This window comes from Salvelinus sp. IW2-2015, linkage group LG19 (genome assembly GCF_002910315.2).
Source record: "Salvelinus sp. IW2-2015 linkage group LG19, ASM291031v2, whole genome shotgun sequence".
NCBI classification, from domain to species: Eukaryota; Metazoa; Chordata; class Actinopteri; order Salmoniformes; family Salmonidae; genus Salvelinus; species Salvelinus sp. IW2-2015.
Window position 1 is genome coordinate 9,681,581 of NC_036859.1, and position 12,963 is coordinate 9,694,543.

The window sequence follows — 12,963 nt, forward strand, 5'->3', positions numbered from 1 at the left end:
TGTATCGGCCTATATAAACTCTCCATATCTGTGCACTGAATCCTGTTGGACAAGGTTATTGCCAGCTTGCACATTTTGTGAGGAGCATGATTTTGATAGGAATGCTTGACTGCAGTCAGGACAGTATTGAGTAATGGGTCTACTCTTGTTACATGCTGACACATGCACAATGTCATCATGTTCAAAGCAGGTTTTGTGTTCTCTGTGCATTGTTCAGTTGTACTTTGTGTTTGTATTACAATTAATTGAATGTTTGTGTGTTAGATGCATAGATTAATTAATTAATTGACGAACGGCATTGTGTATAGCAGGGGTCTGCAACAGGCTGCCTGCGGGAGATTAAAAAATATATTTTGTGGTTTTAGTTTTTTGGTCAACAAAGACTATAAAATCACTAGAAATTCATGTAGAAATCGAAGTATTCCCACGAATAAAGAGACGTGATTGTGTCTCAATGTAACCAAGGTATAAAATGATTGTTCTTTTCAAATACAACCTATTTTTGGGCTTAATTGTGGTCAATTTTCCATGTACAAATTATTATCATTATGTTCCGGACCCCAACCATCTGCTCTGACAAAAATCGGCCTGCGGCTGAATCTATTTGCCTGCCCCGGTGTATAGTTTGTGTATAGTGTGCTTGTGTATAGATTGTTGACTGTCGTGTCATYGGGTGAGCCCGGTGTGGCCAGTGATCTACCTGCTGTTCTGGGCCTTCCTGCTCGTCTGCTCGCTGTACTCTGAGCCGGTGGTGTGTGGTATCGGCCTAGCCATTGTGAGGATTGAAAATATGCTTGGCCTATAATGGGGGTGTCTGTGTGTGTGTGCTGGAAGTAACATTTTGCCCCAGATAGTGTGCTGAGAAGCTGTGGTTAACCTTGAGCGGGAACAGTATGTTTTCTATGCAGGTGTAAATAGCTCAACAATGTTGCAGAACTGTCTGACCTCAGTTTCTAGAGTGTGGGCGCGTAATCTACACAGCAACAGCGCTGGACAGTTGGAGCGCCAGGGGCTGGGACCAGCCTGTGCGCCAACGATAGGTTGAGTGAGTCTAGACCAYGCTCAGCCTCTACTTTGACAGGCCAGCTCAGAAGCGGGAACTAACTCTGTCTTAGTATATAAGAAGAACTCTGTATGAATAAGTTAGTTCCCTGTTCGGCCCTGCGAGGTGTTACAGTGAACCCGTATATACGAAAATTGCATTTACCATTTATCACTTGAGTTTAATAAAAGTACTTATAGTATATTCGGTGACTCTGAATCACATTTTATCCTGATACCAGATTTGATTGACGCAACCCTTTACACCATCATCTGGAGTCCCTGTCTACTGGGACAACAAGCCCCAATGCTTCAACACCTTCATGGGTATGACAACCATATTCAGTACTGATGAGGCTCATTACTAGGACCCCGAGTTCTCCCTGGTCAGGTCATGTGGTCAGGACAAACTTGAGGACCTAGTGAAGTAGCTCATAACAGTTTAATTGTATTAAATCTGTCTTTTATTTTTTGCTCTTTCCCAGTAGCAGTGTGTGGCTAAAATCAATGGGGAAGTAAAAAAAAAAGCCATATTACAACCTGTGTTGTGATAATTGTGTTGTTTATTCTATAACCTGTTAGTTCATACGCCTTGCGACCGTGATATATAGGCGCTATGGCCGAGACAATAAGACAGTGGCAGAATAAATTCAACCACACCTTTTATTTCGTCACAAAACCGGAGCGCAAAACTGGTGAAGTCCACAAAGCATTTTGCATGTAACAAACAGTTACATGACCTACAGCATGGTCAAGCAAGTTMATGTTTMWGACATTTTCRGACCACTAAACAACTATTGATTTAGAACCACAGAGAGTTACCGCAAGTCCCAAAGAAAACAGAAGCTGCCTCCACTATTCCAGCACCATTTCAACGTCAACATTTCAACATCATCAAATCACCAATGCTTAATCTAATACAGTGACAACTAAAAGATASCAAAAACGATTTAGTCCAATCTATGTAAGCTAAATATGATGTGACTGTCCATGTTTCTGACTCACCCGACTTGTAGAGAAACGCCAATGCCACCCTCCTCTCTTTCATGTTGACGAAGCGGTTTATCACTCTGTCATACAGTACACAAATGTATTTGTTGTTGTCTTAGGCTAGCGAGCAAGCATTTTAGCCAGGTATCCTAACTTCCTTTCATGGGAAATGTTAGCTAGTTAACATTAAACTTCTACATCTAGCTACATATTGAACTTCCATCCTCTCAGGCCAGGGACACAACAATGTACAAATTAATGGTTGGATCAGAATTGCCATTATAATCATTGGCCAGTACAGAGAATTAAGTAAAACCAGGAGTCCAAATCCCAATCTTCATCCATGGCTAATTTAAGAGAGGGCAAATTTTAGCTAGCTAGCCCCTTGAGGACAACAACACAATGAGATGCAACAATTCAAGTTGTTTCTGTCAATGACGTATGCTCTCATTGCGATTTGATAGGAGTGACGCCAAATCCAAACTGGCTTCCCTTGACACTTTTTTTTTGGTGCACCAGGACCAATCACAGTTGAGCTCACTCAATTATTTTATACTTTTTTTCTATCAAGGGAGGCCAAATGCTCGCTGGCTTCCTTTGCATTCAATGCTATGGGCAGCAACAATGTCATACTCTTTTGGACCAGGCGGCATCAGATAAATGGCCTACACATACAGAAACAGAGGGGCACTGTTTTGTTCGTTCAGATGCTTTCTCCGGTGAGATACATTCAGCCTCTTGCAAGTTGAAGGACAATTATGAAACACAGAGATGAAAGATATATTATTGGAAGTATTTTATTCCATTTTTTTTGTCAATTTTTGGAGGAAGCCTGGCTTCCCTTGGCATACATGAATACACTTTAAGACTTTACACTATTGCCTCAGTGCAATACTACCTCCCATTCCCAGGAATCTGAAGTGCAATGTCAATATTGGACGGATAAATGTATTTTTGTAGATGTTCAGATGTAACGATCATTTCCCGTAGGACAGGTTCCCTAACTCAGTCCTCGAGAACCCAGGGGGAGCATGTTTTGTTTATTGCCCTAGCACTACACAGCTGATTCAAATAATCAACTTATCATCAAGCTTTGATCACTTGAATCAGCTGTGTAGGGCAAAAATCTAAACATGCACCCCTTGGGGTCTCGAGTACTGAGTTTGGGAAACGTTGCTGTGGAATCGATTATTTTTGGGGGTCAATTTTGTATTGTCTTATTTTGGTATCTGTTAGTTGTGGCAAAGTTGTTATTATGTTTAAGAGTTGTATTAAAATGTATTGTCTATCACAAGACACCAAAGAAATTGTAATTCCCTAAATGTTTTGGTTTTACTGTATTTCTTTTGTTATCACCCCTTTTCATTGGCTTATGTTATGGTTATACATGAGTGTAATATATTTTCTGGAGTCTGTTCTTCAACATACTGTATTGTAGAGGGCAGGTGTATGGAAAACTCCTGAATGATCACATCGTTTTATGTGATGATAAAGCCACTTTAAAGTTCTCTCTCCCACAACTTGTCATTATGCATTGATGTTCAAGAGGTTATTTTTCACTCTTGCAAAAGAACTAGCATGACCCACTAGCCCTTGATCATGACGCTCAGTTCCATTACATTACACATACGAGTCATTGGACGAAGGAGTCTTCTGTAGGGGGTTGTTTTGTTAAGATCCCCGATGCTCAGTCTGAACATTAATATGCATCACTTGCGGTACGGTTTTGGAAGCATAAGGATGTTTTATCTTTCATATCAGCGAAAATAACAATACAAAAAAAAAATGGTTAAATTGATACACATTGTTAGGGTTCCCACACGGCCCTATATCCATGTTACAGCGCTTGTTTGCGGACAATGGAAGACAAGAGGTCGACCTGTGCTAATTAGCTATTCAGCATGCTCAGAACACCTGTGTGTAAGCGTAACTCGGGAAGGGTAGCAGAAGTGTAGTTTCGTTGGATGGAGGCACCCATTGATGTATGGATCTGTGCAAAACTGCATCTTTTTTATTTGAAGGATTCTTTCTCGCCGATGAAAGATAATGCCATATGTTTCGAAAGCTATAGCGCAAGAGATGATTATTGACCTTTCTTGACGTTAAAACTCAGCGTCGGGAATTATAGTTCACATAAGGCAGTCGCGGGTGACGTTAATGGCTGAGAACTGTAGTGAGAAGGCAGAATACTGCCTAGTTTTCCAGAGCTAACATGACCCATGCACTGAATGTAATAATGATTAATAATGTATTTTTGTTTGGCTGTACACATTTAGCATTGATTGGCATTTTTGGTATTACAGTGGTGCTGAGCTCTAGCTATTTCCTTACACTTTCAAGTTTCATTACCCTCTTGTATTCTACAATATCAATACAAACCTGCACTGAAACACACTAACACACARTCACTTATAATAGAAGTAACCCCTCACTGTGAACTGCTACTAAAACTCTAWTTTTTTGTTACCCAGTTTGCAATGCAACAACAAACAGGCAGTTTGCTCCATAACAATATTACCTCTCGATGTGAAAATGAACATGCCTAGTCACACTGCCTCCTTGTGATGCTGGGAAACCCCATCCTGGTAGTTTAGTTCACATTATAATCCCCCCACAAACACAATTACCTCTGCTCCATTTATGTGGTCACATGTATGCTCCAGAGGACATTTCTTAACTTTCCATATGATATTCACAGGGCCGGCCCGTTCATTAGGCAGGAGTAGGTTCCCGCCTGTGGCGGCAGATTGACGAGGGCAGCATTTTCTGAGCTAAACTGACCAAGATGCACCTCCAACAACACATAAAACCTCACTGAATTGTGCCCCAAAACAATTACAATTTCTCTCAACCTGTGGCATATGGGCTTTTTAGGTGAGCGCTGATGCCGCCCTGTGATAAGTAGTGCTCACTTGGTCAAAGGCAGGGGAGCAAAATATTTTACATGTCCATTCCCAGCACTCCTCTCCAGAGTGATGTTGGAGAGTCCAAAAAATAATCTATCATAAAGCATGTAGCAGATATAGCCAGGGTAAAACATTCACAATAGTTAAAGCAAAATGTCAAGAACTTCAGGCCATTACATCACTTTTTATCATTACTGCATGTCAGAGTCATGAAGAATTAGCGAATGAACTTGAAAATGAGTGGTACAGACTAGAGGTCGACCGATTATGATTTTTCAACACCGATACCGATTATTGGAGGACCAAAAGAAGCCGATACCAATTAATCGGCCGATTTTTAAAAGAAAATGTCATTTTCTACTTTATTTATTTGTAATAATGACAATTACAACAATACTGAATGAACACTTATTTTAACTTAATATAATACATCAATAAAATCAATTTAGCCTCAAATAAATAATGAAACGTTCAATTTGGTTTAAATAATGCAAAAACAAAGTGTCGGAGAAGAAAGTAAAAGTGCAATATGTGCCATGTAAAAAAGCTAACRTTTAAGTTCATTGCTCAGAACATGAGAACATATGAAAGCTGGTGGTTCCTTTTAACATGAGTCTTCAATATTTCCAGGTAAGAAGTTTTAGGTTGTAGTTATTATAGGAATTATAGGACTATTTCTCTCTATACCATTTGTATTTCATATACCTTTGACTATTGGATGTTCTTATCGGCACTTTAGTATTGCCAGTGTAACAGTATAGCTTCCGTCCCTCTTCTCGCCCCTACCTGGGCTCGAACCAGGAACACATCGACAACAGCCACCCTCGAAGCATCGTTACCCATCGCTCCACAAAAGCCCTGGCCCTTGCTGGGCAAGGGGAACAACTACTCCAAGTCTCAGAGCGAGTGAAGTCACCGATTGAAACGCTATTAGCGCGCACCCCGCTAACCATTTCACATCGGTTACACCAGCCTAATCTCGGGAGTTGATAGGCTTGAAGTCATAAACAGCTCAATGCTTACAGCATTACGAAAAGCTGCTGACAAACGCACAAAAGTGCTGTTTGAATGAATGCTTACGAGCGTGCTGCTGCCTACCATCGCTCAGTCAGACTGCTCTCTCAAATACCAAATCATAGACTTAATTATAACATAATAACACACAGAAATACGAGCCTTTGGTCATTAATATGGTCGAATCCGGAAACTATAATTTCGAAAACAAAACGTTTATTCTTTCAGTGAAATACGGAACCGTTCCGTATTTTATCTAACGGGTGGCATTCCTAAGTCTAAATATTGCTGTTACATTGTACAACCTTCAATGTTATGTCATAATTATGTACAATTCTGGCAAATTAATTACGGTCTTTGTTAGGAATAAATGGACTTCACACAGTTCGCAACGAGCCAGGCGGCCCAAACTGCTGCATATACCCTGACTGCTTGCACTGAACGCAAGAGAAGTGACACAATTTCCCTAATTATAAGAAATTCATGTTAGCAGGCAATATTAACTAAATATACAGGTTTAAAAATATAGACTTTTGTATTGATTTTAAAGAAAGGCATTGATGTTTATGGTTAGGTTTGGTGCAACGACAGTCCTAAATCATCACCCGTTTGGCGAAGTTGGCTGTGATTCGATGAGAAATTAACAGGCACCGCATCGATTATATGTAACGCAGGACATGCTAGATAAACTAGTAATATCATCAACTATGTGTAGTTAACTAGTGATTATGTGAAGATTGATTGTTTTTTATAAGTTTAATGCTAGCTAGCAACTTACCTTGGCTTCTTGCTGCCCTCGCGTAACAGGTAGTCAGCCTGCGACGYAGGCTCCTCGTGGAGTGCAATGTAAGGCAGGTGGTTAGAGCGTTGGACTAGTAACCGGAAGGTTGCAAAAACGAATCCCTGAGCTGACAAGGTAAAAATCTGTCCTTCTGCCCCTGAAGAAGGCAGTTAACCCACCGTTCCTAGGCCGTCATTGAAAATAAGAATGTGTTCTTAACTGACTTGCYTRGTAAAATAAAGGTGTAAAAAAATASCAATTTCCGATTGTTATGAAAACTTGAAATCGGCCCTAATTAATCGGCCATTCCGATTAATCGGTGGACCTTATAGTACAGACTACTCTCAAATGCGATGTGGTTCTACGAGAACGGTCAAATTTTGCCAAGGCAGAGATGAATGGCCGACACTGAAACGTGCCAGTGGATGCATAAATTCTGTCCTGAAACATCAGCCAAATTTGGCATTTTGTGTAACAGATCTTTTCCCATTCACCTCATATGTTGCGAGTGGATGGATGTACAACTAGGTCCACATGGATCCTATTGAATTAATAGGGATTGTGTATGTAAATGTTGGTGCATGCGCTTGGTTCCGTACCGGGAAGAAATTACTTATACTTTCACCCCTGGATATAGCATATGGTAGAAAGAGTATGTGGCCTTTTTGTAGCCTACAGATAAATGGAGATAAAATGTATGACAATGTAATGACACTTTTTACATCATGCATGTTTCTCCAATCAAATAGCCTAACTTAAATGGCGCCCAATCAAATAAAAAATGTACTGACATGTTAGCAAACATATCCTAAAAACAGGACAGGTCAAAGTAAAATAGACAATATTGAATGGACAATCAGGCTACTCACAACTGCTGTCCAGGAGTTGTACCCTGTGGGGTAAATTGTCATGATCAGTGGGTCCAAGTTTATATCTGCCCATTTTTTATGAGCTGATCATGGTAAAAAGGAAAATACTTCTGATTTCCCACTGTGTACACATTGCAAATAGGTTCAGGATAACTACTAATAAAGTTGAATAGTTGATATGCAGAGCTTAAAAAGCCAAATTGAATAGTCACAGGAATCAGGACTAATACAACCAAGAGCTTGTTTTTCAGGCTACATGTACCGACGCCGACGTCTTTGTTTGGTCCTGTCCGGACTTGCCTTGATTTCCACGTCCACGGATGTTGTTTTTTTGTCCCGTCCGGTCCAAATCTGAACCAATCATAGAAGGCATTTATTCTGTCTTGCAGTCAGGACAGGCCGATATATGATGTGTCACCACTGTTTTGAAACAACATGATGTAATAGAGCTCTTGGCCAACACCACATAAATGTGTTTATTGAATATTCTGACATGTCTGCAGTGGCAGGGAAGCAGACGGGAAAAGTCCGTGCTTGCACACTTTTAAACTTAAAAAAATCACAAAATCATCTTCTCACTGCTCTCGCACACACTTATATGTACACACGGCACACACATATTATGTATGAAAATAATTGTAAAGGAGACTGACCATTACCTTCATTGTAATTATTCAGGTGATCACTTCTCTATCTGATCATGCACCATCAGTTACTGCACCCCCACCTCATCCATCTTCCACTTGTTGTCAAGGACACCGACCTYCAMGTAGATCGCCTACAGTTTTCCTAAGGGGCGGAGTTCAAGCCTAGTCAGAGATCAGATGGCGGAAGTGATGCTGCCATTATGGTTTTCACATGAAGCTTAGGGGACCGTACAGTAGGCGTCCATCCAAGATAGCCGCCGAGTAGTTTTAGTTGCCCATTCATTTGTGAGGGAAGAGTTTAATTAATGTTGACACATCGCTGTTAATTGAGCACAGAAACGGCTTGGTATTTTTCTAGGGGCGTTTTCACTTTCCGAAGGTAAGAAACTAGCATCGAGCTCCCATGTAATCCGAGGTTATCGAGCATTAATTGGCTAAATAAATACATAGTTGACATCGCTTTTGTAGGCTTTACCCTAAACATGTTGTAAAAGTAGATCGCCTAATGAACTGAATTTCTAGGCAATTGCTGCRATGTGTTGTGGCTAGCAATGCTAGGTGAATTAATTCGATACATTGTATCAAGATAATATTGACGTCACGGCTGCCTATGTATGTTGTAAGGTTTATAGTTGTACATGGTTGTTTCACTTTTCATTGTAATTTATTAACAGCCACTGCACTTCAGGAGTATTCTCTCTCTATTCAAATGACTGTACAGTAAATGCTAGTGCTTTTACAGGTGCTCATGAATAACTTATTAGTTGTTTCACCTGCTTTGTTGTCCTACATGCACTGATAGTCAATGCATTTTCTTATTCAGATTAGTATCTGTGGGTCTTTTTGTATGTCTGTTGAACATCTCTAATTCTGCAACCTCCCTCTTTCTGTCCCACACAAATACATACACACAGGAGCCATGTCTCCGTCTGTGCGTCTGCAGGAGATGATCAGGGTGATCAGAGGAGCCCGTACACAGGGAGAGGAGCGTGGTGTGATCCAGAGGGAGTGTGCTGCAATCCGGGCGCAGTTCAGACAGGCTGACAATGGGACACGCTCTCACAATCTGGCAAAGCTGCTGTATGTGCACATGCTGGGTTACCCCGCCCACTTTGGTCAGGTAATGAACAGTGCCTCTTAAGATGTCTGTTGGTATATTTGCTATATTTGTATCCTAACAACTCCCCAAGTCCCTCTCTGATCGCAGATGGAGTGTGTGCGTCTGATTGCCAGCCCTCGGTACAATGAGAAGCGTGTTGGGTACCTGGGTGCCATGATGCTTCTAGACGAGAAGCAGGATGCTAGCCTTCTCATCACTAACTCCATCAAGAAGTAAGGACAGTTTTATCAGCAATTTGACCATGAAATTGGAAGTATGAACATTTGAAGTGATTGCTGCATTGTTGGGAAAGAGCTAGCAAGAAAGGCATTTCACTTTACTTGTGCACGTGAAAACAAATCTTGAAACTTGTATAAGACAGACAGACGAAACTAAGACAATCAGAGAGACATGACTCTGAAAACGTCAGACGGACGGAACGCTGAGACAGTCAGACAGACGGACGGAACGCTGAGACAGTCAGACAGACGGACGGAACGCTGAGACAGTCAGACAGACGGACGGAACGCTGAGACAGTCGGACAGACGGGCGTTTCCGCCGTTTCCCGGACTGGTCTCAGCGTTCCGCCGTAGGTCCGTGGTCCGACTGTCTCAGGCGGTCCGTCGCGTCCGTCCGAGTCTGTCCTCAGGCGTCGCGTGCCGAGCTGTCCTCAGCGTTCGCTCCGACTGTCTCAGCGTTCGTCCGTTAACTGTGGCTCTGAGCGTTCCGTCCGAGCTGTGCTCGCGTTCCGTCCTTCCGTGCCGACTGTCTCAGCGTTCCGTCCGTGCCGAGCTGTCCTCAGCGTGTCTGTCGCGTTCCGTCCGATCTTCTCAGTCGTTCGTCCGTCTGTCCGACTGTTTCAGCGTTCGTCGTGTGTCTTCAGGCGTTCCGTCCGGTCTGTCCCGACTGTCTCAGCGGTTCGTTCCGCCTGTGCCTCAGCGTCCGGGGCTGGTTGGTGTCGTTTTTCTGCGGGCGCCATGTCCGGTGCCGACTTGGTCTCAGGTTCGGCCGGTCCGTGCGACTGTCTGCAGCGGTTGCCGTGCCGTGCCGTCCGAGCTGTCTCGCGGTGCCGTCGACTGTCCTCAGCGTTCGACCGTTCGTACCGACTGTCTCAGCTGTTCCGCCGTCGCCGCGTTCAGCGTCCGTCCGTCCTCCGCGTTTCGCAGCCGGTGTCGTCCGAAAGCTTGTCCTCAGCTCCGTCCGACTGTCTCAGGCGTTCCGTCCGACTTGTCTCAGCCGTTCCGTACCGAACTGTCTCAGCGTTCCGTCCAGTCGTCGAACTGTCTCAGCGTTCCGTCGTTCTCGACGTGTCTCAGCGTTTTCGTCCGTTACGCCGCGTTCCTGTCGTCCAAGTCAGCTTATCCGTCCGTCTTCTGCGGCGTCGATCTGTGCCACGCGTCGCGGTTCGTGCCGACTTAGCTCAGCGTGTCCGCACCGTCCGTACCGACTGTCTCACGTTGCTCGGCGACGTTCGCGCCGCGCGTCCGTCCGTTGTCTCAGCTGTCGATTTTGACTGTTCGTTGGCCTGTTCCGTCCGACTGTCCTCAGCGTTACCGCGCCGTCCCGTTCCGACTGTCTAGCGTTCCGTCCGTCCGTCGCGACTGTCTCAGCGTTCCGCCGCGTTGCCGTCGACTGTCTCAGCGGTTTCCGCGTCGTTCCGACTGTCTCAGCGTTCCGCCGCGTCCGTCTGGCTCGTCTCAGCGTTCCGCCCGTCCGTCCGAGCTGTCTCAGCGTTCCGTCCGATCTGTCTCAGCGTTTCCGTCCGTGCGTTCGACTGTCTAAGGCGTTCCGTCTCGTCCGACTGTCTCAGCGTTCGCGTGCGTTCTGTCTCAGTGGTTCCGTCCGTCTGTCCCTCTAGCGTTCCGTCCGCTGTCTCAGCGTTCCCGTCCGTTCTTGTCTGTCGGCTGTTTTCAGCATTCCGTCCGCTGTCTCAGCGTGTCCGTCGTACGGTCCGACTGTCTCAGCGTTCCGTGCCGTCTGTCCGACTGTCTGCGTTCGTGTCGCGTTTGGTCCAGACTGTTGCCGTTCCGTGCCGTCTGTCTTCAGCGTTCCGCCGGTCTGTCCGACTGTCTCAGCGTTCGTCCGTGTCCGTTCGGCCCGACTGTCTCAGCGTTCCGTTCCGTCGCGTCCGAGCTGGTCTCAGCGTTCCGTGTCCGTTCCGTAGCCGCTGTCTCAGAGCGTTCGTCCGTCCGTCCCGACTGTCTTCAGCGTTCCGTCCGTGATTCTGTTCCGTCCGACTGTCTCAGCGTTCAGTCCGTCTGTCGCGACTGTTCTCAGCGTTCCGTCCGTTCTGTTCTCAGGCGTTGTCGCGTTCACGTTGTCACTTAGCGTTCCGTCCGTCGGTCTGACTGTCTCAAGCGTTCGTCGTCCGTTCCGTCTCGACTGTCTCAGCGTTCCGTCTGTCGTTCCGTCTCAGGCTTCCGTCCGTCCGTTGTCCGACTGTTCAGCGTTCCTCGTTGTCTCAGCTTCTCCGTTGTCCGTCTGTCCTGACTTGTCTCGAGCGTTCCGTCCGTTCTGTCCTAAGCTGGTCTCAACGCGTTGCCGGTCCGTGCTGGTCTGCAGTTCCCGTGGCCGTTCTGTCTCAAGCGTTTCCGGTCCTCGTTTGTCTGTCTGTCCGACTGTTTCAGCAAGTTCCGTCGGATGGGCTGGTCTCAGGCGTTCCGTTCCGTTCTGTCCCGCATGTCTAGCGTTTCCGGTGCTTTCGTTGCTGTTCGCTTTTGGGTGTCTGTCTGCGGTTTTGCTCGTCGGTTTGTCCGATCTGCTGTCTCAGCGTTGTCCCGGTCTGTTTTGCTGGTTTCAGCTTTCGGCCGCTGTTTCCGATGCTGTCTCAGCGTTCCGTGTCCGTCTGTCCGGTTTCCATGCTTCCGTCGCGTTGCCGCTGTCCGCGTATGGCATGCCGTTTTGTGGCCGACTGTTCTCAGCGTTCCGTTCCAGTCCGATCTGTCTCAGCGTTCCGTCCGTGGTTCCTGTCTGTCGACTGTCTCAGCGTTCCGTGTCCGTCGTCCGACTGTCTCAGCGTTCCGTGTCCGTCCGTCCGACTGTCTCAGCGTTCCGTCCGTCTGTCCGACTGTCTCAGTGCGTTGCCGTTTCGTCCGTGTTTCGGTTCCGTCGTCTGTCTCAGCGTTCCGTCTCTCCGTGTCCGTCCAGCTTGTCCGACCAGCTGTTTCCGTCCGTCGTCCGTTCGTCAGTTGTCGGGTTCTTCCGTCCGTTCTCCGCGTCCCGACTGTTTTCAGCGTTCAGCATCCGTCTGTGCTCAGCGTTCCGGTGGTCCGTCTGTCCGACTGTCTCACGCGTTCCGGTCCGCCCGTCCGAGCTGTCTCAGCGTTCCGTCCCGTCCGTCTGTCTCAGCGTTCCGTCCGTCTGTCCGACTGTCTCAGCGTTCCGCCCGTCTGTCTCAGCGTTCCGCCCGTCTGTCCGATCGTCTCAGCTGTTCCGTCCGTCTGTCTGACTGTCTCAGCGTTCCGTCCGTCTGTCTGACTGTCTCAGCGTTCCGTCTCGTGGTGTCTGACTGTCTCAGGCGTTCCGTCCGTCTGACGTTTTCAGAGTCATGTCTCTCTGATGTGTCTTAGTTTGCTGCTGTTCCTGTCTTACTACAAGTTCAAGATTTGTTTTCTA

At 45.8% G+C, this 12,963-nt stretch overlaps 1 protein-coding gene across 1 annotated transcript in view; it reads left to right on the forward strand.

Moving 5' to 3' along the window:
* The first annotated feature begins 8,431 nt into the window (after positions 1 to 8,431).
* Positions 8,432 to 12,963, forward strand: part of ap1g2 (adaptor related protein complex 1 subunit gamma 2) — a 13,568-nt gene continuing 9,036 nt past the window's right edge. Inside the window, exons 1-3 of the mRNA XM_024009730.2 lie at positions 8,432 to 8,627; positions 9,163 to 9,368; positions 9,456 to 9,580. Of these exons, the coding sequence (XP_023865498.1) occupies positions 9,168 to 9,368; positions 9,456 to 9,580 (326 nt within the window). The 5' untranslated portion in view covers positions 8,432 to 8,627; positions 9,163 to 9,167. The remainder of the gene's footprint in view (positions 8,628 to 9,162; positions 9,369 to 9,455; positions 9,581 to 12,963) is intronic.